General features: G+C 35.4%; 1 protein-coding gene across 1 annotated transcript in view; it reads left to right on the top strand.

Annotated features, from left to right (window-relative positions):
• DIAPH2 (diaphanous related formin 2) overlaps positions 1-26,950 on the top strand; it is an 803,657-nt gene that overhangs the window by 553,480 nt on the left and 223,227 nt on the right. Inside the window, exon 24 of the mRNA XM_069462797.1 lies at positions 26,422-26,586. Coding sequence (XP_069318898.1) covers positions 26,422-26,586 — 165 coding nt within the window. The remainder of the gene's footprint in view (positions 1-26,421; positions 26,587-26,950) is intronic.

Below are 26,950 nucleotides of genomic sequence, written 5' to 3'. Positions count from 1 at the left end.
ACCAGTTACATAAAACAGTAGGTAATCTAAGATTTCATCTCCTCTCGTGAAGGATCTGTTTGCATCCTTAAGAGATAGAGCCATTTGGGTGAGGAAACCCAGGAAATAGTCCTAGGGCCCAGGGTATGGGGAAGTCAGGAACTTATTTCTTCTCTGCCAGTTCTAATCTTGACATAACAAGAAAGTTACTGGACAATCAATCATGACCTTCCTGGCGGTGGTAGCAGGGGAGGCAAGGGAAGGGAAAGGACAGGAAAGGAAAAGATAAAAGCTAGGCTGCTGTTCTATTCCGAAAGAATGCCATAGAGAAATTTAAAGACATCCTTCTTTACCTGGCCCCCTCCTGGATTAACACTAACTCAGGAGTCAAATGGATTTCCTCACTCTGAATTTGCAGATGGACAAGATTGCCACCAAAGAATCAGCATAAATGGGATTTAAAGAATGGAACAGAAGAAAGAGTGAATTAACCTACTGATCAGCCTAATTTTTAAGACTCATTCATTCATTGATTCAGCAAAAATTTACTAACTGCCTTCTAATCTGCTAGACACAATTCTAGGTTCTGGGACCACCACAGTACAGAGAGCAGATAAAATTTTCTATCTTTCTGAAGCTTATATACTAGTGAGGAAAAATAGACAAAATAAATTATAAAGTACATTAGAAGGTAATAAATGCCTATGGGGGGGGGGAATGAGGAAGAGGGAATTGGGGGTATGTTGGTATTTTAGGTGGCCAGGGCAAACCTCATTGACATGGTGAATTCTGAATGAGGATCTAAAGGAAGTTAAGTAATGCAGATATGTGGGGAAAATGGCATTCTAAGCAGAGGAGGAGCAGATGCAAAGGCCCTGAGGCAAAAAGCATGCCTGATGTGTTCCAGGGTAAGTAATGAGTCCAGCTGCCGGAAGTGTACTGAATGAGAGGGAGAGTAATGGAAGATAAGGTCAGAAAAGTTGTGGAGGGGAGGGAGTTGTACACCCAAATAATGTAGGAACTTATAGGTCATAATAAGGACTTGAGCTTTTATTTAAAGAAATGATAAGCCATTGAAGGTTTTGCATTGAGGAAGGACACTCACTGACTTAGGTATTAACAAAACCACTCTGACTATCATAATAATAACAGACTGATAAGTGAGGCAGGTTGGAAGCAGGGCCCTCCTGATAGGAAGTCATTGCAATAATCCAGGAGGCAACTGCAATAATCCAGGCTGGAGATAATGGGAGTTGAGACCATTCTAGTATTGTTAGTAGAATTGGTGAAAAGTAGTCAAATACCTAGATATGTCAGTCTGAATCATATGAAATTGCCAATATATGACCACTTTTGATCAATAAAAATCGTGATTTCTAATGGTTCTTTCTAACTTTTTGGATGCAGAATAGATACTATTTTACTAAAATGATATACTAGATGTGTGCGAAAGGAAAGAAGTGAAGGAAAACTCCCAAGGCTTTTGACTTAAGCAACTATTAAGAATTGAGTTGCCATTAACTGGCATAATGGTGGGCCCAGGGTTTTTAGTTGGATACTTTTTTGAGCTAGTTATCTTTACATTTTACTGAGCTTTAATTTTAGGCAACTATTTTGTTGCTGTATACCAGTGGTCACAAGTGAACATTAGATAATATGCATAATTATTATATTAATAGATACATCCACGTTCCTGGCAACGATAATCAAGCTTTCCTTTTATACTGATTGATATTGGATCAGTATGATCATCTTCATGTAAGAAGCATGGCTTGTGACTTTGTATCTTTTATATGATGTGGTTTGAAAAATGTGATTTCAATTTTTTTTTATCATCATGCCACTTCTTTCAACTTTTATTGTCTAAGCTCATTTTCTTCATTTTATTATATCCTTTCATGACTTCCTGTCACTCTAAATCAGTTAAGACTCAGCTAGAATATATGTTGGTACATATAATTTGGAAAGATTGTCTTTATATTCTATGATCAAATGCGAAAAATAAAACCATGGAGTCAAGATAGAATAAGGCTTTACCACTTTGTAAGACTGCTTTCAGGAAGTAATGAAGGTGGATACACACAAGCCCACATCAAACAACATTACATCTCACTTGCTTGAATGGCTTTGCCAGGAATATTGTATATACCCATAAAAGTGAAAGTAAAACATTTGACAATGTATTTTCTTCAGATACGTTAAGATATGAGGCAAGTTCATCACAGCAAAATATAATGTATAAAATCTGTAGTGTTGAGTTACATTCAAATCAGAAATTAGCAAATACCGATAACTACTTGTGAAAATTCGGATAATGAACTTTTAGTAGAGGTCATAGTATTTGTCCAGAATGAGTTAAAGATAAGGATCCACCCCTTTGCTGTGACTATTTTTTTTTTTCCTGACTAGCAGTTTCCATGATATATATCTTTGTGTACTATAGGGGCAGATTTCTTCTTCTGCATTTAAATTTATGAGGGAAAAAATAGAATTGGACTGAAAAGGTGTTAGAGAATTTAGAGACATACTTAAATGAATCATTCGGTTTAGCCACATTTAGAAACCATAAAAGCTGTTTGTTAAGGCTACTGTCTTCAAGATAACACGTTGCGTATGAACATAAGTGGTGCCCCAAGTTGCTGGAAGGCAGACTTGGTTTTGTTGCTGAGAAATGTTTCAGTTAAACAATCTTTAGAAGGAGAATTGGTCCACATCTTTAACATTTCCCTCCTTCAGACACACTTGTAGTGAGACTGGAAAAGATGAAAAGAAACTATATTCTTCCCTTATTATGGAAATGTACCTTTAATATATAGCCATTGACTGAGCACTTAGTTTTATTTATCATTCTCCTTCTTTTTATTAGACTCTTATCCTTCTTCCCTCTGCCCTTAAAAACCGAGTACGAGAGATAAAACAAGTACACAAGCTGGGTGCAGGGGCATGTGCTTGTAGTCCCAGCTCCTCCATAGGCTGAGGCGGGAGGATCGCTTAAACTCAGCAGTTAGAGGCTGCAGTGCAGTGAGCTGTGATCACGTCCATAAATGGCCACTGCACTCCAGCCTGGGCAACATAGCCAGACCTCGTCTCTTATAAAACAAAACAAATACACAGTTAAAGCAAGTAATGTAAGGCATGGCATAGAATAGCATAGATAATTTGTGTTTTAAGTACTGTTTATATGGAGATTAACCTGTGAGTAGATGTGAATTTTAAGGTTTCATGGTGCAATGCCATCGTTTCTCAGTGTGTTCCAAAGTGCCCAGAGGATTTCCATCAGATGGATCAGAGGTTGCTAATGGGATCAGAAACTTCTCTTTACTCCCATTCCCCTACTCACATGCTCACACAGAGCAGCTCCACTTTCATCTGGTTTTTTTTTTTTTTGGAGACAGGGTCTCATTCTGTCACCCAGGCTAGAATGCAGTGGCATCATCATAGCTCACTGCAACCTGAAACTCCTGGGCTCAAGCGATCCTCCTGCCTCAGCCTCCCGAGTAGCTGGGACTACAGGCACATGCCACCACACCCAGCTAATTTTTCTACTTTTTGTCTATGTTGTTCAGGCTGATCTGGAACTCCTGGCCTCAAGAGATCCTCCTGCCTCAAATTACAGGTGTGAGCCACTATGCCCACCATAAATTGGGTTATGGTGTAAGACTCTGTGAAAAGAAAGTGTTTGTTTTGTTTTGTTGTTTTTGGCGGGTTTTGAAAGTGCTCTTTTGATTTAAAAAAAATTGTTTTAAACCACAGCTTTAATAGAAAGAGCATAACCTTTGCAATAAGAGAAACCTAGGTTAAAATTTCAGTTCTGCCCTTAGATGATACTTACCTCATCCATCACCACAAACTCTCTATGTACATTCCTCAGTTATGGGGATCACATGGGAGGCATGTGCAGAGTGCCTATTGTAGTGGCTGACCAAAGATTCCTACTGGATCAGAAGAATTTGGGTTCTATTTGATTGTTTTTTTGTGTCATAGATATTATTTTAAAACCTTGGGAAAAGCAGCTTCACATATTTATTAAGCTTATGATTATGATTACTGTTTTTAACATGTTTATCCTAAGTTTCTTCATATGATTTTGCCTAAATAGCTATATCCGACATCTTCTAAACCATCTATCTATATTTGTACTTGTTTCTGATTTCCACCAAACAGATAAGCTTTTCAGTTACATTTGATTCTGTATTATCTTCTTTCTTTATAAATTATATAGAATATGGACATCAAGAGTAGAGATTTAGCCTCACTGTGTTGAGATATCAAACTTCTTGGCCTTGGGCTAGCCAGTGCCCTCTAGCTGGTTGCCTTAGCAACCTTGAGCAACCTCATCCATTTATGCTAGTGTGCCGTACAGATATTGCCATTCCTGTATATACCATGAATATGTTGATTTAGAGAAACATAGATGGTCCTTCCTATCCCTTTTCCGTTTCTGTTTTTCACCTTCTCTATTCTTTCTCTTCTCACTTTCTTGTCTTCAAACTCCTTGATTCATAAAGGCCAAAGAAAAGAAGCCAGTAGACTAGGGGTAAGGAGCAGAGGCAATTTGATGAAGAAAGACAGTCTAGTTCTTTTTCCTATACCTCAAGCCCTATTTAAATAGACTTTATTTACACATTAAGGAAAAAATGTGTTTTGACAAGTTGACTGGTTTCCCTCTGGGTTTCCATTTACCTGGAGCAAAATCTGCAATAGTCTTGTGTAGATGGGGCAAATGTGTTTATGTATCGGGGTCCATGCCAAATGAAAAAGTTAGATGTGCACAAGCTTCCGTAATAGGAACAGCATGAATTGAAACAGAAAGGTAATAGAAACCAGTGCAGGGTGTCTAGGCAAGATGAGAAAGCAAATTGCTTGGAATATGAATTGCATGATGACTATTGTAATGCTCCTATTATTTTCTGAAAACTGAGGATGACTTTATGTTGAGCTTGAACCAGAAGGATTACTGGGTCCATTCTGGGTACAGTCAGTAAAGAAATAAACTAAAGCAGGTGAACATTGAAAATGTTAAAATGTCATCATTTGTTTTCCAGCCCAATCACCGCTTTTCTGATTGCAAAATAAGTCCAGTCCATTGTTTGTCAGTAGATTTTATGATTAACTTCCTTAGGCTCAAACAACCTTGTAAGAATGCTTTAAAATAAGCATTATTCTGGAGGTGCAAGGGCATTTTTTTAATGCCTCACCTTTTCTTGCCTAGGGAATACAAGATAAAATTTAGACTTGAAATATCATTTTCCTTTCTTTTGAGTGATTGTTCAGGTATTTTAGTTGATTATAAACAGACTTTCCTCTTTTGCTTATTATTACTTGATGATGATTCAAGTTAAATCAGTGTTAACACCAAAGCACAATAGACTTGTTCTTAGAGATATGAGCCCTTGTGTGACAGTGTGTTTTTGAGTAATCATACCAGAGAGAAATGAATAGGATTGTGGAATATTACACTTTGCATTCATGAAAGCATGTGATGATGGTACTACTCTTCATATGCATGAATGTGACTGAAAGGAACAGTAATTATCTGCATTCCTTTCTACTTTAAGAACCAATGTATCCTGACCTTGTTAGTGATTGTACTCACTATAACTTGATTAGAGCTTTATGTTATTGTTGTTTTGAGATAGGGTATTGCTCTGTTCCCCCCACCCAGGCTAAAGTGCAGTGACTCTATTTTTAGTAGAGACGGGATTTCACTCTTGCTCAGGCTGGTGTCAAACTCCTGACCTCAAGCCATCCTCCCACCTTGACCCCCCAGAGTGCTAGGATTACAGGCATGAGCCACTGTGCCCAGCCAATAATAAATATTAAACATACTCTTTAAAGGTTATTTTTTCTGCTGTTAGACATATTACTTTCTAACCAAAAGCACCACCTATTTTTTTGTGAAATATTCAGACCATAAATGGTTAAACAAACTAAGGGACCATGTGTTTGAGTATCACCTGTAGATTAACTATCTTGGCAGGTCTTGCTGGGAACTGAAGGATTTCCATGGGCGCAGGACTTTCCGTACTAAAACCAGGAACATTCCAGGCAAACTGAAACAAACTTGTCACCCTCAAAATTATCTCTCAAGCTAAGTTTGCATGATATGGAGGTGGATCTTTGTGGATAATTTCTTATATTAAAGCTTTTGGATAATTTCTGGCATTAAAATCTAAGAGTCAAACAAAAGATCCTTCTTTTTAGTTGAAATATATAACATTCAGCATAGAAGTAATAGATAAGTATAAAAAATTATTTTCATTAAAGTCTGTATCTTTAATTTTAGATGGTATTTGTAGAGATTTTATTACTAATTCATTTAGTATTTGTGAGTCTACTATGGTTCTCAGCTATCCTTTATGACATAATTTATAAGATTACTGAATAGGAGCACATTTTCTAAGCTGAAACATTTAGAATACCATTATGCAATTCTTTAATAGCTGGAGATTGGAAGAAGAGTGCTAGATGGAGAATTAACCTCCGAATCATGTTATCCACTGGGGAATTAGAGTTACATTTGTAGTGATATGGAAACAAATTTAAGAATACAGTGTGGTACAACTTCATAACGTGGCTCATTTTTAATGTCAGAGATTAAGTATATCATGTGAAATATGGCATTGCCAGGCAGTAAAAATCTAAAATAGTGCAGATGGCATGTGATAAAGGCATTATCCTAGCCCTTAGTGTGAAAATAAAAGGTGTTTATCACTATCATAATGCTATTTCCCTTAATATTTCTTTTTTTAAATAAATTATTGCAGAAATACTAGTAATATAAGTTAAATGAATTTATATGTGATTGCATTCAATTTACATATATATGTATGCATTTATGTTCACATATGTGTACGTTCACATATGTAAATGTTTTAAATGGCCACTTGCCAGCTCTTTAAAGTTGTCTTCCAATCTTAGTTGAGAATCATATTAGAAATTGTTTTGATTTTAGGCATATTTATACAAATGACATGCTAATTTATACCTTTAAAACTATATTTGCATGTGGCATAATTTGGAAAGACATAATTTTATTAAAGTATTTGGATTAACAAATGTTAGTGTCAAATGCAAAAGCCCACAGCAATAAAGTTGAAAATTTAATTGTAACTAAATTTTAATATATTCATCAAATTCATGGCCCATTATATTTAATGAAAATATATTGTTTATAATTCTCAGTTTGGAGACCCCTTTGAAGACAATGAAAGCATACTTTCAGGACAGAAAATAATCAGTGGTCCCCAACCTTTTTGGCACCAGTGACCGTTTTCATGGAAGAGAATTTTTCCACAGACTGGGGAGGGGACAAGGGTAGTTTCAAGATGATTCAAGTGCACTACATTTATTGTGCACTTTATTTTATTATTATGAAATTGTAATTTATAATGAAATAACCATACAACTCACCATAGGTTGGGGACCCATGGATAGTATATGAATCAGAGCCAATGTTCTCCTGAGTTTATTCTTAATAGTTTTAATGCAATTTTTTTTACAAAAATATGAATTTAAAAACCTAGTAATATCATGCAGGGTACATTTCTGTAAGTTTAAGCATATGATTCTTTATGGGAGAGTACAAAAAGAAATTAAATATATTCTGTGAGTTCGAGGAGAGGCCAAACATACGATATAGAAGGGGCAATGCTAAAAGGAATGGAAATGAGTATAGGGAAGGGCATATTTTTAATTACTTCCAAGGCACTTCCAGGGCACTGGTATATGTTTTATAACCGTTCATCTCTGTTTTTATGAAGCGCTAACTCCTTGAAGCACAAAATTACATGTGTGTGCCCGAAGGCATACAGAAAGAAAACACCAGAAACCATAACGGACTCTTAGCCACTGGTTTAATATGTACAGTTTTGGAGAGGTCTGGGAGTCCAGCTGAATCTGGTGATTTTGATTAGTTTTTCAAGAAGGAAAAAAAAATAAATAAATACCCTTTCAAATGAAATTTAACCACTGAAAATTTAAGTTAGATTAGAGATGGTGCTTTGAGATTTTCTTCTTGATTAAAAATAGGTTGTTAATAGCAAAAGGTCTTTTGTTACTAGTGTTTGCTGTAAACTATGATATATTCTTACAAATGGAAATCTTTTAACATTTATTTTTTAAGTTTTTCCCTGTTCTTAAAAAGCAAGTTCAGAAAAGAGAGGCACTTCACAGGCAAAACTAAGTAACTTGTCGAACCTAATTCTAAAATTTGGCTCTTATTTGTGTATTTAGTATCTAAATCTATTTTGACTCTATTGATATCCAACTTTAAGGTAGCAATTATCGTTTGGTGCCTAAAGATGACTCTGCTTTTAATAAAACTTATTTAAATAGATAGCAATTGTTTTAGTGGTAATTCAAAGACGCCAATGATATTCCTGTTTGGGAAGCCACTTGTTCTAATGGTTCCGGCAAATCTTCAGCAGGGGGTGATGTGGGGCCCATGAGAGGGAGTACCTGGTTTACTTCTATAGAAAACGATAATAAAAGGAACAAATAAATACCTCGTGTAGCTAAAAGTCAGATGTACCACTTAATATTTTCAGATGGCAACTGTGCTGTCATTTATATAAACTCCTTTTCATTAACTATAAGAAACAGCGCTTGCCTGCCAGCTGTTTGGAAAGCATTGTAAGATCAGTAAAATGACAAAATAGTCAACCTCACATTCATAGTAGATACAATGAAGAAATAAAATAATAAATTTTTTAAATCTATCTTTTGCAAAAAGAATTTTTGCTTTTCATCTCTTGCATTTTTTAATGACAGTGCCTCAATTTTTCTTCTTGTTGTTTTTTCCTGTCTAATCTAACAGACATATTGTGATAGTCTGTACTGAAACACAAAGGTTTGAGAGATCTGGAAGAACCTACATATAGTAGAGTCGAAAAGACCTGTGCAGCTTAAGGCTCAAATATATTGATACCCAGAAGAAAACGCCACTGACCTGTTCTTTCTATATTCTCTATTCAGGCAGTGATAACCTAAACCATCTCTATGGGACTGCTGGAAAGTTATGCAAGTAAATCATTTTTAAAAAACATGTATTGCTCATCTTAGAGTTTACAAACATTGACCCTAGTGATGATCATTGTTATTTGTGTACGTGGCTATGGATGAAGAAGTAAATGGACAAACTACATCATCCACTGCATCCATGTGAGCAGGCTCTTCCGTGGTTGGCCTTGTGCCTGATGAGTGCAGTCTGCACCTGCAACTCTTCTTAGAGACGTAACGTACTTGACAGCGTTGCTCAAGGAGAGAAAATACATATACACATCCTCAGGAATATAGGACCATCTGGTTAGAATTACTTTTAATGGCTATATTGAATATTAGTAGTTGACTGTTAATACAGAGAGCAGGAAGGACATCTTATTATAATACACAGTAGCAGTCCAGTGTGGGCACTCGCTCAAGTGTCTTAGGCAAGAGTAAGTTTTGCAGCACTTAGTTTTTCTTCCTGATGTTTCTTTAGGTATTTTAGTGTGGTGCCTGGTCTTCAATATTTTCAACAACATTGAAAATATTGTGGTGTCTGGTTTTCAACAATATTTCTTAATGCATAGTTCTAGGAGGCTTCATTTTAATGCGATCTACTTTATTTAATCTAAGGCATTTGCATCGTTGTTTCTGTTCTTTCATTTAGTCAAGGCAAAGTAAATTATTATACTCTTTGGAGTAGAAAGTCTTTGTGAATTTAAATATTTGTTGTATAGAAGTCTAGCAAACAAAATATTCTTTTTAAAATATGGTCAAATACAAATTGAAAGCAACTACCATCTGTAGAAAATTTTTCATAAAAATCATTGACTGAAGGAACAAAAGCATGTCATTGTGTATACCAACCTTTCTTTATGCATTATCCAGTAAAATGACATTTCAAAAGATTCACAGTGGGTAGCATATGGAATACTCCATAAACACTGATTAGATTTAATAATGTTTGTATCACTGTTTGGGAACATGTACAGGGAATGCGACAGCCATATATTATTAACATCAAAATAACTCAGAAGAAAAGCTCCTAATTAAAGCAGTGCTGGCTTAGAAACTTAGCAAAATCGCAGCCAGAAATAACCACCTACCCACCTGCCCAGGACTTGGGGCTTTCTTTTATGCATGCAAAGCAGACTTGATTCCTAGAGCTTTGAGATGGCTGCTATGAAAATTATAATGGGCTGTGACAATGCCATTTTCAGCCTGTCCAAAACTGCACAAAACCTATTCTCAGAAGGACAACATTGCTGCTCGAGTTGAGGTTTCAGCCAAGTGGCATCAAAGGAAAGCAAGATTGTGGTCTGCAGTTCTGCTGAGCTGCACTGAGTGACTCTCCATGATTGATTAATATCCTTTTGCTTTGCAAATGTGCATATATTAAGTTCAGCATCGCAATTGCAAAGATTCACTCATGGTCTGCCATGGTTATTGATGCACACCTGTCCATGGGAGCATTGCATGTAGTTCATTTGTGTTTTCATAGAAGGGGTCTCTGGGGTATTTTTAATTGGCTATTTCTGGAACAGGGAAACAAAAGCAGATTACAAGTAAACAGGAGAAGGAGGTTGGTGTGTTAGACAGTTTGAAAATCTGTTTGAGAAAGATTTTCACCACTTATAAACTGAATAGTTATACTATAATTCATTTTTATCCCTGCATACTAAAATATTAAGAATGCTCAACAGGTTTTATGGGCAAGTATCTGTGGTCTTAGGAAATTTCTTTGTTGTATGTTGAACCCTTTTTCAAAGTTGACCTTTTCCTAATACTTACTTTGCCTTTTTTAATAGCATTTTTCATACCCTTCCCTATAATCCATTTAATCAATTTCCTTCTTAATTCGTGTAAAAGCAAAAATGCTCCTCCAGAGTCAGCACTTTTCTTCCCTATTGTTGTTAGTTTGGGGCATGTGTTTTCTTGTTTTGTAATAGTATCAAAACATATAAGTAAATAGTATTTTGGGAGTTTAATCATATCACTCTTTTGCTCTAGAAATGTATTATTGGCTCCTTAAGTATTAAGTCATCTTATTGCTTTCTCTAGGTCTAGCATCCATCACTGTTCTTTTGTAGTTTATGCATTTCAGTTTCAATCTAATGTAGATAAATTGTAATTTTTATTGGCTGAAATTCCTATATCAATAGTAAATGTGCAAATCTTTTAAAGATTCTTTGCCACGTTTTTAGATACTTATTCCTATTTTGCCACGTTTTTAGATACTTATTCCTATTTTACTTCTTTTATTTTATTTTGATTAGAAAAAATAATTTATAAACCTATATAATTTGTTAGTGCGATTCACAAAATGAGCTCAAGATACTTCTTATATAAGCTAGACTAATGTACAGCCACATTCATCATTTTTTTGCTAGTACAAAAAATTAGTCTATTTATCCAAATTAATATTCATCCACTAATGAATATGAGGAAGCACTGTACATCATTAAAAGTATTTATTCCTAGATTTCCCCAAATGTGTTATATAAACATATTTCTTCCTACCCCCCCTTTCTAACAAAAAATAGCTTTAAGGCATCATGATAAAAATGATAACGTATTTATAGACAGGATAAATCAAAAGCAGTAAGGATGAAAGAATCAGATTAGACATTCCATTTGCTTACTCAATATGGTGTCTCTTATGCCCAGGTTCCCATCTTTACAGAACTTATTGAGTATGTTTCACCCACACTGCAATCTAACTGATTTTCTTTTCTCTGCCATCTGCTGTTCAGTTAATATGTGTTTGGATGTGTGTTTTATGCAAAAGAACTAACAGCCTAACATTTTGGCACACTTTGCTCATATGTCTTGACAATGTCTGGGCATTTGTGGATAAAAGAGATATATTTTTGTTTTACATGTAAGTGAGTATAAATCACTTTCCCCCACCCACCCGGCTAAAATGAGAACACATTGAGAGGCTAAAAGGAAAGAGTCCACATTTAAAAAAGAAACAAACACTAAGTCTTATTTCAGAGTGATTCAAGTATTGATATATAATAGAAGCATACATTAACAATTACAGTGTTTCGTTTTGGTTTTTTTGAAACTGTTCCACTAAACTGGGCACTGGTATATATCACCTGTTCTGTCAGTTGTTTGGAACTTATCTCTACATCTGAATTTCCCTAGACCAGCCAGTGACTACTTTCAGTATTCTCAAGTAGCAACATGTCCTCCAAAGCACCAGGGTGTTACATAGGGGACAGCACATAGGAGGGAGCCAGCCAGGCTCTCAACTTAAGGTCAGCTCAACCATAGAATTTTTCTGCTGTAGCTAATAGCTCTAACTCCATTGCTGTTCTCAGAGTAATTCCATAACACTTAAAAGTCCTCTCTTGGCATTGTCACAAAGTAGCTCTAAAATGTAGGTGTCAAAGTCTATCTGGGCACATCTACTGACATCTTTTTCCTCCCTTCCTCCAATCCTAGACTCACACATACACACACCCCTCACTTTTTCTCTGGGATCCTAAGCAAAGCCTGTGTATAATGAATTGTCCAAAGGAGAAGGAGAAATTCACTGACCTCTCTCCCTTGAACTTGCACAGAGCCATGCAACTACTCAGACATACAAGTAAAACTTTGGATTTTGTATGTGTATGTGTATGTGTGTGCGTGCGTGTGTATGTGTACAGAGTTAGTGGCCTAAATGGAAGTTTTCCTTTTTTTCTTCTTTTTTATTATGATAAAAAAAAAAAAAAAAAACATTCCAACAAGCCTGAGCAACATATAGCAAGATCCCATCTTTACAAAATTTTAAAAAATTAGCCAGGTGTAGTGGTGCATCCTTGTAATCCCAGCTACTCGGGAGGTTGAAGCAGAAGGATCATTTGAGCCCTGGAGCTGGAGGTTGCAGTGAGCTATGATGACACCACTGCACCACTCCAGCCTGGGAGTCAGAGCGAGACCCTGTCTCAAAAACAAAACAAAACAAAACAAAAAACAAAGCAAAAAAACTATAACGTGAGATCTACTGCATTAACAAATTTTTAAATGTATAGTAGTACATTATTGTTAAGAATAAACACAATGTTGTATAGGAGATCTCTAGCACCTTCTCATCTTGCATGACTGAAATTCTATACCCATTGAACAAGCAACTCCCCAGTTTCCCCTCCCCCTAACCCCTGGCAACCACCATTCTACTTTCTGTTTGTACGAGTTTCACTACTTTAGATGCTTTATATAAATGGAATCATACTTGTAAGTGGAATCATATTGTATCTGTTCTTCTATGACTAGCTTATTTCACTCAGCATAATGTCCTCAAGGTTTATCCATGTTGTAACATATGACAAGATTTCCTTCTTTTTTAAGACTGAATAATATTCCATTATATGTATATGTCACTTTTTTTAATTCATCCTTCAATAGACATTTAGATTGTTTCAGCCTCTTAGCTATTGTGAATAATACTGCAATGAACATGGGAGTGCAAATGTCTCTTCAAGATCCTGCCTTTTTCTGTTTTTTTAGTCTAAGTGCTGGCTTTGAATAACACATTGACATTGAAATATATATGGTTCCTAAGATCACGAAATTTTTTGAGATATCAGAAACACCTAGAGACAACAAACACATTAAAGATAGATTTGCAGTTCTAGTTTATATCCATGTCACAAACTGAACACTACTGAAGCTATTTTATTATTTTTTGTTTTCCTCAAGCAGAAAATTTTCACAGGGCACCTTTTTATCTCTCTCACAAAAGAAAGAAAAGAAAAGGAATGTGTTCTTTAGAAGTAACGCTACTGTATTTGAATAGCTTCTTACACATAAAGCATTTACAAATGTCTTTCAAAATTAAGTGCAATTTCATGTTTAAGACATATATTAAATTGATACTAGAAAAAACACAGAATCCACCAGTGACTCAGTAAAATTAATTAATTCTTATATATGTGTTTATATACACACGTATGCATATACACATAAATGAGTATATATTTAGGAAACCTTGAAAAATAGAGTTGCTGAAGCACTAAGAAATGTAGTACAAAAAACCAACTCTGTCTGAGAAATTTTTGTAGTAAAAATAAAATTTTCCTAGTGGAAATTCTGGCCCACAGTTGGGCCAGAATAGCTATTACCTCTATTGAATAAATGCAGGGAAACATTGTGAAGCATTTGACTGCCATGATTGAGGTATTAGATTAAAGCTCTATATATCCTGAAATGTACTTGCTTTCAACCATGCAAAAAGTTTTAGTAAGTGAGGAAGAGATGAGGGTTAGGTTAGGGTTATGTAGTCATCTAAGAAAATTTATATAAGGTGATGGCATGAATGGATTCTGGTAAGTGAACATAGATCTTCAAAGCTCAGAGAACTAGGAGTTGAAAGTTTAATGTCAGAGGTGACAAATAGCCCAGACTGAAAAGAAATTAGAGTCCTCAATAAGCAATTTGGTTGCAAAGTATAAAGTTGTCTTTCAGTGCCATTATTTAAGAGTAACATGCCTGTCTTTGAGATAGTTTAGGTTAAATCCAGAATGAGGTTGCCATATACATACAGGGTCCTTAAATCCGTTTTAGAGATTATAGGACATACAAAAGATGTACAAAATATATTCAGTCTAGAATAGGAAGATTACATAAATTAAGCAACCAGCTTAAATAATAATATTCAAGTGTTTCCATTTAAAAAGTGGAAGTATTCACTTTTTATCGAGATGTTAGTGCTTTCATTTAACCTGAATACTTATAGAATCTAGCATTTTACAGCTGGGAGGAAGCTTACAGAATTTCTACTCTAATTGCTTTATTTTGCAACCAGCGATCTGTCCGTGCAAAAAAAAAAAGACTTAATCTCTTACCTTAGTTCATAGGTCTTTCAAATGCACAGAGTTGGCTCTTATCTTTATTAGTAAACTTGATTTGGAAGATTTTTTCCCTTTTTGTTGCCACTTCTTTACCTCATTGGTGATTTTAGTTAAGTAAGGAAAGATAAACAAGAAATGGAAAAGCAGTATCAGCTGAATTTGAAACCAGTACTTAAATTTTAAAAAGCATGATTGGAAATTATCTATAATTCAGAATAATATTAATTCCCAAACCTGAAATGGAACATTTGAAAATTAATGTAGGAAAAATACTTACAAAATGGGGACAAGAGAAAAATAAAATGCCCTAAGAATTTAAAAAGTTATTTTAAAGGGTAAAACCAAACCCAAATATCCACATATTCATTCCAAAGCAGCAGACATGTCAGAAGTAGCTAGTACCATAAAAATTAAAAAGAAACACACACACATGGACTGCACAATAATAATGAGAAAGATAGTGATTCTCAGATACTCGGTATCACTGTTTCTAATTTCATAACTGTATCTAGTTATTCTTGAGTCTGTAGTTATATTTCTTATTCTTAAGTCTGTAGTAATATTTCCTAAACTCCTTTTTACTCTAACTCTGTCCCTATTCAAAACAATAAAACTTGATTCCCCGGAGACCTACATTTTGGCAAAATTCACACTGACTACACCTTTTGCTTCATTGATGTTTGTAGTAAAATGATCTTTAATGATCATTGGAAACTGTCCGTGCAGACTGCAGGATCTGATATTTTGCTCTCTTAGACTTATATTTCCAGAATATTCTGCATTATGGGGAATCGAGGGAGCCTTGTTAAGGTACTGTCCTGGTGCAGCTCTGATTGGACAAGAGGAAATTGCCCTGCCTTTGCTCCATTTGCTTTGCTTTTCCCCTTCTCACTGTTGCTGATCTCTATTTGAACAAGGAGTCCACATATTTCAACTGCCTATTAGATATTGCCATACCAATGTTACACAGATATCTAAAACTCAGTGTATCCAAAACTAGTCACTATCCTCTTCCCCCCACCCCCAAACAGTGCTTCCTTTTTTGTTTCTCAAGTTCCAATTAAAAAAAAAAAATAAGCTATAGAAAACATATGCTGAGTCACCCAGGCTAGATAACTCACATGGCATCCTCAGTAATTTTCTCTCTGTAACTGCTAATATCTAGTCAGTCACCATGTCCCGTGGATTCTACCTCCCCCATATTTTTTATATCCATTCTTTGCTTTCCATTTGCCGTGCCTTTCTGTTAGCTTCCCAGGTGCTCTCCCTGGGTCCAGGCTCTCATTTCCCCAAACCATCCTCCCCACTATTGCCAGAATTAGATTCTCAAAAAACGGTAAGATCAAGTTACTCCTCTGCATAAAAACCATTGATTATTCATTACCGACAAAGAAAACTTAAAAACTTTAACATGCATCCCAGTCCTTTCCAGCCTTATCTCCCTCTGTGCCCAAACTACCTTATCCCAGAATAGTCACAGTTCCTTGATAACTCTGTGTACATTGACACTTTTGCTCATGCTATTGTCATTGCCTGGAGTGTGTTCTCTCTGGATAGAAAAATCCTTTCCATACCTCAAACTGAAATGTGAAAGTTACTTCCTTCTGAAACCTTTCCTAATTCCAAAATCATTCTTTTCTATGCGTTTCCACATCTTTCTTGAATTCTTTTGTGGAATTTATTTTATTTTGCCACAAGTTTTTTTTTCCTTAATAGGGGAAGCCGGTTTAGTGCATAGTTTCATATTGCAGGAAAGTGGGGAAGGGTACCCAGGTTCAAATCCTCAGTCCACCACAGACTATCTAGATGGCGTTGAGAAAATCAGTTGACCTCCCTGAGGCTAATTTCATTATGTGTGAAGTGGAGTTAATAATAGCATATGTAAGCCATAGGGCCAGTGGGAGGGTTAAACAAGATGATGCTTGTTAAGCATTTAGTTCAGTGCCTGGTTCATTGTAAGAGTTCAATAAACATCCGTTCCTTCTACTGCTGCTCTGCTGTTATTTATCTGTCTCCCAACACTAGTTTATAAATTCAGTGAGTGTTAGGAGACATGTCTTATCACTTTACCTTCTTTTCCTCTACTTAATCCCTAGCAGTTTCTTAGACATTATCACCACATGATAAATGATGCGGAGAGCTAAATGTGAGGTAGGGCTGGAGGTAGGACTTGATCTAATTAACATCTGTGTATTCAAACTATGAATATTAAATAATAATGCTAACATTCCAAAATATATACATCAATCTCAAAAATTTATAATCATAACTCTTCTGTTACTCTAAACACAACTATTGATATTGCCAATCTTGGTAGTTTATGTATAGCCTATCACCTGTTATTTTTTGACTGCCTTTGAGTCTGTGCAACATTCTTGATAATTTATCAGTTACCTTAATTGGATATTTATATAACATAAACTCTTCTCATTAGTAGTTAGGAACTAGCAAGTAGACTTACTCTCATTTGGACAGTATTCTATGTCCTAGATTTGTTTGTTATTGTTTTTAAAGTGTGTGTGTGTGTGTGTGTGTTTTAATTTAGGTAACATTTTTTATGCCTTTGAGCAAAGGAAATCTGATCCTACCACCTCTTCCATGACTTACATTTTTCTCAGGAAAAATTTCAAAATGCTTAAGAGACCTGTAGAATCTGGTCCCTACCTACCTCAAGAGCCATCTCCCTCGTCTCTCCCGCTTATTCCATAGGCTTTAGCATTATAGGCCTTTTTCCTGTTACTTGTGTTCCTAGAATATTTAAGACCCTTCCAAACCTTTCCTCACCCTCCCCCAATCCTCCTTCTCCTGGCTGTTACCTTTCAGGTCTCCATTTTAATGTTTCATCCTTCAAGAGTCATTACCAGACTCATGCCCCACCCCTGTCCCCTACAAGTCTAAGTTAGGTCTCTCAATAAACATTCATGACAACCTATGCTTTGCAATCACAATTTAATTTGCCATCTAAAAAATCTTTTTATTTTATTTTTTAATGTATGTTTTCCCCACTAAACTGTCATCTCCCTGGAAAGCAGCGACCTTATCTGAATAGTCACTACTCTTATTGTCAGCACATAGAAGATACCTGGCACATAGTAGGCATTTAATCAATATATTTGAATAAATGAGTGAAGAAATCACTCTGTTGGGTGTCTAAGAATGCAAACATAGGCTCTGCCTCCAAAGGAAGGGTAAAAAGAAAGACGCACAAAAGACATAGTTATTGAATAAAGAAAGTGGGTAGAGAAAAATGGGAGGGCTGAGTGTACTTCTTATCTCAGTAATAATCATCACATTTGTGGCTTTAACTACAGGCTGATTTAAAAGCATTTTCTTTATCCCAGCTGACTCAGACCATCTGTGAAAAAGTAGGGTCATCACAAAATATTTTCATCTCTCTGGTAGCATAATTGCCTACTATATGTTAAAAACTGGAAACTTTGGTTCAAAATCCTTATCATTGAATATAGTATCTTTGTTATATTATTTAAATGTCTTATGCCTCTGTTTTATAATCTGATTTTAAAAGAATTTTTTAGTGTATGTCCTGAACTATTTTAAAGTATTATGTTAAACCCAAATGAAAATTAATACATACATTCCATATTATCCTTGTTGCTATTTCACATTTTTAAATATTTGTCGCATATTCATCACATAATATGTGGTTTGTAAGTAAATTTCGACTGCTTTAATTATGTCTTAATCTCATTTTTAAAAGGTATTTCTTTGAAATATTAATATTAATAATTCCTAACTAAAAATTATTCAAATTAAATGGAAAAATTCATGTTTTGCTTTTAGCATTTAGAGGAATCTTTTTCTGACAGGTTATAGAAAGTGAAAATGCTGTCTATGTTTTTTAATGGATTGTATATTTGTGACTTCCTTTTATTTGAATGGGTAATTATGCCATGTTGCTAACTAAAGCTTGTGTGAAGGTTAAGTGGATCTCAAGTTGATTTTTCCATGTTCTTCAACAATCCAGCAGTAATGATATTTAATATTTCAAGTTTTTTATTGAAATTGTAAGTAATGCACTGCCTATGAAGATGAGAAATTGTAAGAACTTATTTGACTGAATTAGCTGTGAGAGATACAAACTCCTTCATCCCCAGTGCTCTGCTAATACTTATCACAGTTCTTATGGAATAAGTTTTCTGTGGTAACAGTTACTCTTTACAGGAAAATTAAGTAAAATGATAAACAGTTCTCTCTATCTAGTATTTGATGAAGTGATACTATTTCACCAGTTAGAGGGCAAGGATTACACTTACCTTCAACCAGTTTATAGACAGGTAGGTTTAATCAAAAATAATATAAAATGTACATAAAAGTATAAAGAAAATAACCTTTCTATTTTGATACAAGCCTATGGAAGAATTACAGTTATTTCTGGTGTAAGTCCATACTGTTACTATATTACTAAGGAATGTAATCTGTGAATTTGTATATTGTCACACAAAAACATCAGTGATATAAGCTTTAGAGAATACTACATAGTGAATAAATACCCAAGCAATTGTGGTCATTGCTTCTCTAGGTCAGATTTTCAAATGAGTTAATTTAAAAATGCTTTGTGGGACTTGATCATGTTTTATAAATTAACTTTCCAGATTCATGATTGAGACCAAATATGTTTCAAATTAATAATTTCAAAAGATGAGCATTTTGCCTGCTAGTGTTTTAAAATGCTGCACACATTTTAGTTTATAAACCCTGCAAGGAATACTTCCGTTAGGGAGAAGATGATGTGATTTTAGTTTACAGTTATCTTGAATAACTTCCAAGCTTGAACAATTAGAGATATTTGTCTTTGTAGAACAAGGAATTTGAAAGGGGACTAGTAAAAGGAAAACTGTTCTGAATTTCTTTTTCCCCCCTCATACTTGATAAGTTTGTACGTATTAGATATGCCCCACTTCACCACCTTAAAGTTATATTTATTTTAGGGTATAAATTACCATGAGTTACCTTCATCATGGAAGGTCTATTGTTCTCTCAGGGTTCTTCTTATTAAATATTTCAAGGACTTCCAAGGTTGCTTATGCAAATGGGAAGAGGTCAGGCTACATTTTGATCCCAGAATAGTCTAATCATCCTCCCCAAAGTGCGCTGTTCTTTGATGCTGTTACAGCTGTTGTCACTATTTCCTTTGGCATCAAAGGCCTGGAAATCTGGGTATTCAGGAGAAAATGCCCTTTGGCTGCTGCTCTTACCATTCTCTTCAGTAGTTCCTCAGGGAACTGTGTCAGGACAGGTTCTAGCATTAGTTGTATAGTATGTCCATAACCCGCCTTCCCATTTCACCCTAACATGGCCACAGGCTTCTCCCTCAGTGCTCTCAAAGCACAGCTAAGGGCAGGCTGCCTGGCCCAGGCAAGTCAATCAGAGCAGTCCACAACACACTTTCCAAAGTCTCAGTTATATTCAATCTTAAATAACCCCAGGTAAGGAGTCACAGCAGCCCAGTTGAAATCTCTCCTGATGAAACAACCTTTCTCCTCCTTCTCCATAGACTCAGTCCAATTAAATATATACCTACTTTGTATTATAAATAGAACAGAAATCTACAGGTAGTTAGAAGTATACCTTATATTTCTACAAGAAAATGGCATTTGGTTTCTGGAATCAAAACTGCCTGTGAGCTACCAAATAGCTTTTCATAAAATGCATTTTGTAATAAATTCTTTTTTTTACCAGGCATCCCACTACATACCTTTAAGACTTATTTCCTTTAAAGTATATCCTTAATTTCTACTTTCTAATATGAGAGATAAATAAAATGCTCAGTTTTAAATTTTATCTACTTTATTAGGGTTCTCCAGAGAAACAGAATCAATAGGCTGGACATACACACACACACACACACGTACATACATATATATATATGTATATACATATGAGAAGAGATTTATTATGGGAATTGGCTCACATGATTATAGAGGCTAAGAAGTCCTACCATCTGCCAACTGCAAACTGGAGAACAAGGAAAGCCAGTGGTGTAGTTCCAATACAAGTCCACAGGCCTGAGAACCAGGGGAGGCAATGGTATATGTCCTAGTCCCAGTCCGAAGCCCCTAGAACCAGGAACACTGATGTCCCAGGGCAGGAGAAGATGAATGTCCCAGCTCCAGAATAGAGAAAGAATTCACCCTTCTTCACCTTTTTGTTCTATCAAGGCCCTCAATGGGTTGGATGATTTCTACCCATATTGGTAAGGGGGATCTTCTTTTCTCAATCTACTGATTCAAATGTATATCTCCCCCAGAAATACCCTCACAGACATACCCATAAAGAATGTTTTACCAGGTAGCTGGTCATCCCTTAACCCAGTCAAGTTGACACATAAAATTAACCATTATATCTACTAGAGTATCTACTAAGGCAACATCCAGATCTAAAGATACAAAACTTAAATAAGCTCACCAGCATTCTACTGACAAATATATTCACTGTTACCTATATAGCTTTAAAATAAAATTGTTATGATTGAAGCCTTACATTGTTATGAAAATGTATTCAAAATGTCAAGATTGACAAAAATATATGAATTGATTAAAATTTGTTCTCAAATACACTGAAATACTACCATAAAAATATTCTCAATAAATAAGATTTGTTGTGAAATTTGTTTATCTTAAGATTCATAAAAGGGATTTTAGTTTAACTACTCACTCAAGTCAGTACATCTCCCATCCTCCAATGCACAGTTGTAATGGGGCTCTACTCCTTCAACAAATATTCCTTAAGAAGCTGTATAGCATAGTGGTTAAGAACATGGGTTTTAGAGCCACACTTAGTTTACTTCCATTTCTGTGACTTACCAGCCATGTGACCTTGGGCAAATTTTTTTACCTCCGAAAGCTGTTGTAAGTATTAAATGAGCTAATCCATGGGAAGCATTCCACAGTGCCTCAAAAGAAAAGGTTAGGTATAATTATTATTTTTATTGTTGATTTTCATTGTTTTGTTACTGCTACTATTTCTAGTATGTGTCAGGCACTATTCTAGGTGCTGATGAGTCAGTGGTCAACAAGACAGCTAAGCTCTCCTCTCCTAGACTATATTTTTCAGTGGGGAAAGGTGGGCGATAAACAGATAAATAACCAAAATAAACACAAGAGATAATGTCAGATAATGATTAAGTTCTCAGAACGAAACAAAATAGGTCAGAGGAAGAGTGATGGGAGTGGGTATTTTCTTAATAGATTGGATGGTTGGGGAATGCCTCTCTGATGAGGTGACATTTGAGCTAAGACTGAATGACCGGGTGGAAAAGAAACTTTCTAGACAGCGAGAACAACTAGTGCAAAGGCCCTGAATTGTCTATAATCTTGGTATGTTCAAGGAACAGAAAGAAGGAAAATGTGGCTAGGCATAGTACTTAAGAGGGACAATGGCATAAGATTAGGTTGCAGAGATGGGTAGAGGACAGATCATAAAGAGCCTTAGAAACCATGGGAAGGAGTTTGGATTTTATTCCAAGTGTTGTGGGAAGCTAGGGTTTTCAGGCAGGGATTTACATTTGAGATACCAATAGATGCTATTAAAAATAAGACAACATTCAAGTAGAGAAGACATGTAGACATGTCTACATGTAGGTGATTATAAAACTTTTGTACCTTAGGGTGGAGTTTGTGATAGGATATATAAATTTGGGAGTCATCAATATGATATTTAAAACCATGGGAATTGCTGAGATTAACTAGACAGAGAATATAGGTGGAGGGCTCGGGATCAAGCCCTCAGGGTACTCTAATGTTTTACAGAAGTTGCCAGAGAAGGAGAGAAGGTAAGAGAAAAAACTTTTTAAGCATGAGGGTGTGTGTCACAGAAACTAAGAGAAGTGGCTAAATGTGTCAGATGCCGCTGAGACCTCAAAAGGAGAACAAAGGAGTGAATGTTGGATTTGGCAACATGAAGGTCATTGTCATTGTAAATAATAGACTTCTACTATATTAGAAGAGCTAGCTATCATGCCAGGGACTGTCATGATGCTTCCATTCTAACTCTAGATGGATGAGTGCCTTTTATCTAGATTCCACAACTCTAAAATTTGAAAAATTCTCTGCCTTTTTTGAAAAGGTTGTTATGAAGAATATGAGATATAATGGAAGGAAAAGTATATTGTAAATGGTAAAGGCTTACACACATGCAAATTGATGGTGGTAAAGTCTTACATACATGCAAATTGATGATGGTAGCATTATTTGTACCATTAGATTATAAACTTCTTCAGGATGGAGATTAAGACTTTAATTTTCATTGTCAATCACAGTGCTTAGCATAGTACCAACCTACCTGTATCTTGTATTTAATAGCTGCTCAAAAAATAAAATAAAAATTTCCCAAATGAAATAAAGGGATGAAAGGGATTGACGTTATCCAGTTCTTTTCTTACCTGTAGTCCCATGTAGGATTTGGTGACTTGGTTGCAATTGTGGAAGATTTCAGTGCTGACTCATGCCTTCTCTCCCTTTTACAGAGTAATCACTTTGGAGATAAGTGAAGGACTTAAAGAGACTGGATTGCTTTCTATTTGTTATTTTGAAGATAATCTCAGAATTTAAAAAATTTTCTCACTTTGGTATACAGACAGAATTTCTGAAATCAATTTTTGTTCTGTAAGAACAAATTTATGAAATTGTGTATCACTACATGGACATGTTTTAGCTGGTGAAAAATTGTGTTATGATAAATGAGGAACATACAAATTTTGCCTTTTTTGTTATCTTTGGCTTTTTCTCTGTTGTACAGATGTTGAGCTTTCTGAGATACACAGTTTAGTGATTTGCATTGCAAATAGAGTACAAGCAAGTGACCTTTGCAAAGTGTTTCTGCCTAGCAAGTCCCTGGCATGAATCTGTTTTATTTAAGAAAGAGAGGCTAGAAAACAAAAATCACTTTCATTCTGTGCTAAGAAATGAAGACTCTTATTTCTGCTGCACTTAAATAGGATATTTAACTTTGCTTAAAATCAAAAAATATATGCTGACAGTCTGAAAGGTAAAATCAGAATGTATGTGAATCATTGTGTACCCTTTTGTTGGTAAAAAGAAAGTAGAGTCTGTCAGAAATGTATTGATTCTTTTAGGTCTATTGATATCAAAATAGAGTTGAGGGTTGAAAGATTTAATAATGTCACTTGTTAGCATGAAAGGAGTTATGTTGCTAATGTGAATGCTAATACATAAGTAGCATAAAAAAGAATAGGTAGGGGGCATCTCACTTTCAAAATCATGGTGTATTTCATGTGTTAGCTGCAAGTAATTTTCCAGAAATGGTCTGATTTCCCCATTGACTTACATTATAAAACGAGATCTGCGTTCCCATGGAAAATAAATTTGGCCCCAGGTTATAATAAAACACACTGAAGAATTCAGAAAACCTTATAAAATCAAGTTTTTCAAGGCACAATTATCAGTACCTGATAAAATAATAGCACCACAAAATAGTAATACACCAGAGTGGATCTTAAAATAGTATGCCCCGGACTGTGCGAGGGTCCTTCCTTACAATTCCAAGTCTATTACTTTTCCATCTAACGAAATTTTGTTTCTGTGATCATTATTGATTTTTAATGGATTTAACTCTAATTTTAAAATGTTTCTTTCATTCTTTATGGTTAGTTTGCTTACCTTTCTCTGAAACATTCTTATCAATTAACAATCAAAAGTTATTAGCCATAGAAGAAAGACCAGATGGAAATGCACCAAAATATTCACAATACTTGTTTCTGAGTTGGGAATGTTACTTGACTTATTTGTTATTGTATTTTTAAGTTGTAAAAATGGTTATTTTCAACTATCTAGATCTTCTATAATCAGGAAAAAAGTATTGCAATTTCTTTCTACAAGTATAAATTTATATATAGTGAAATATCTTTAGTAGGACACATATATATATTTGGTTCATTTTATGCTTTGATAGTGTTAAATTTTTTTTTTAGAGCAGTTGCATAATTAATTTCAGGAGATAATAGCGTCTACTTAATTTTCTAGAACGTACTGCACAAGGTGTGGTCCTGGACAAACAGCATCAGCATCACCTGGGAACTAGTTAGAAATGATCATTCTCAGGCCCCTGGGCTGGGGCCCCTGTAAACAGCTATCTGTCTTTTAACATGCCCTTTGGGTGATTAAGGTTCTAAAGCTAGAGAAAATTCCCTCTAGAACTATAGCAATTATCCTTCACTTTCTCTCCATCTCCTTCTCTCTCCCTCTTCTCTCTTTCTTGCCACATGCCTCTTCCTCTCCTTTGTAGAGGAGAAGGGATTTATTTTCTTACCCATTGTTGGACTTCTGTAACAAAAGACAGATTAATAAGAGAAAAGCATACCAATTTAATGTAAGTTTTATGTGACACAGGAGCCTTCAGCAATGAAGACCTAAAGAAACAGGAAAACTCATGTATTTTTCTGCATAGGTTTGATGAAGAGTAGACGGTGGGGAAATATAACTGGACGAAATGTATATGACCCAGTGGTGAGGAACTGAGGCGGGGTGGTAGAGAGGACTTTGCAAGGCCTGTTTGCTCAGATGCTTCTCTGTGTCCATGTCTCCATAAATAAGGACATTCCTTTCCTCCAGGTATGGGGGGACAGCTCAGAAATGAGAGTCTTATGACCTGCTTCAGAGGCAGGCTGGAGAATTATTTTCTGGCCTGCTTCGGGGGAGAAGGATGAGGGGAACGTCAGAGAGTCCTCCTTGCTTCTGCTGTTTTCTCAAATGCCAAGGTGCCGTATTTGGGATAGTATGTCCAAACCCTATCATCTTCTTTTTTCTCTCTCTCCCTCTCCTTCCCCTCTCATATGTATACATATATACATAATAATTCATATATAGAATTCATCATAACTTCTTGATCTCTATTTATATAGAATATGCATATTTAAAAAGAGAAAAAAATACTTTTTTTATGGTTTTTTGTTGCTGTTTTTTCCTACCTTATTCATAAAAAGATATGAGGCAGTTTTCTGGTATTTATATCTATATGCTTTCATTTAGCAAACATTTTCTAACAAACATGTTCTGTACAGTTATATATTAAATAGCTCTGCCTAATTTAAAGATTTTCAAAACTCACCAATATAATGACTCTAGCAAGTTATTATGGACTGAATTGTGTACCCCACAAAATTCATATGTTGAAGTCCTAACCACCTAGGGGTACCTCAGAATGTGACTGCATTTGGAGATAGGGCCTTTAAAGAGGTAATTAAGTTAAAAGGGAATTCTTAGGGTGGGCCCTAATTCGGTATGACTGCTGTAAGAAGAGGAGATTAGGACATAGACAACTCAGACAGAGGGACAGACAACTGTGTGAGAACACAGCAAGAAGGTGGCCATCTGCAAGGCAAGGAGAGAGGCCTCAGAAGAAACCAACCCTGCTGACACCCTAATCTCGGACCTCTAACCTCCAGAATTAGAGAAAATAAATTTCTGTTGTTTAAGCCACTGCATCTTTGGTGTTTTATCATGGCAGCCCAGCAAACTAATACTTAAGTATTTGTACATTACAAATGTATTTATAGAAGCAATGGTTTAATTCAGTCTTAACATCTAGTGATTGCCTTTGAGTTACTATTGGATCATGTTCCTTAACACAAAGCTACAGCTTCACAAAGAGTGCCAGAGACCAATATGAAAAACTGTTCACCATGCACAACAACATGATAAAGCTCTATGAGAATCTTGGAGAATACTTCATTTTTGACTCTAAGACAGTGAGCATAGAAGACTTTTTCGGTGATCTCAGCAACTTCCGAACTCTGTTTTTGGTGAGTAATACATCTTAAAGCATTGCAAGGCCTGCTGCTTTTATTTTTAAATGTCTTCTATTGGCATTTTATGTGCCTATTGACTGTATTGATTTCACTTTATAGTACTTTAACTAGAATTGACAGATATACCTGTAACATGGCTAAAAATTATAATTTATAAGCTATGGCTGGTTTAACATATAATGGGGGACCTAAATGAATTATCTTCAATATTAGGTATACATGGGAAATATTCTACTGAGATTTTATAGGAAATGAATGGATTGGTACTTAAATGACTCAGATTTTTATATAGCATAATATTATAATTTCACCTAATTTAAAACAATATCTAAAATCATCTTTCACTTAATACATAAAA

Source organism: Eulemur rufifrons, chromosome 30 (assembly GCF_041146395.1).
Source record: "Eulemur rufifrons isolate Redbay chromosome 30, OSU_ERuf_1, whole genome shotgun sequence".
Taxonomy (NCBI): Eukaryota; Metazoa; Chordata; class Mammalia; order Primates; family Lemuridae; genus Eulemur; species Eulemur rufifrons.
This window is presented reverse-complemented; position numbering and strand designations above follow the sequence as displayed.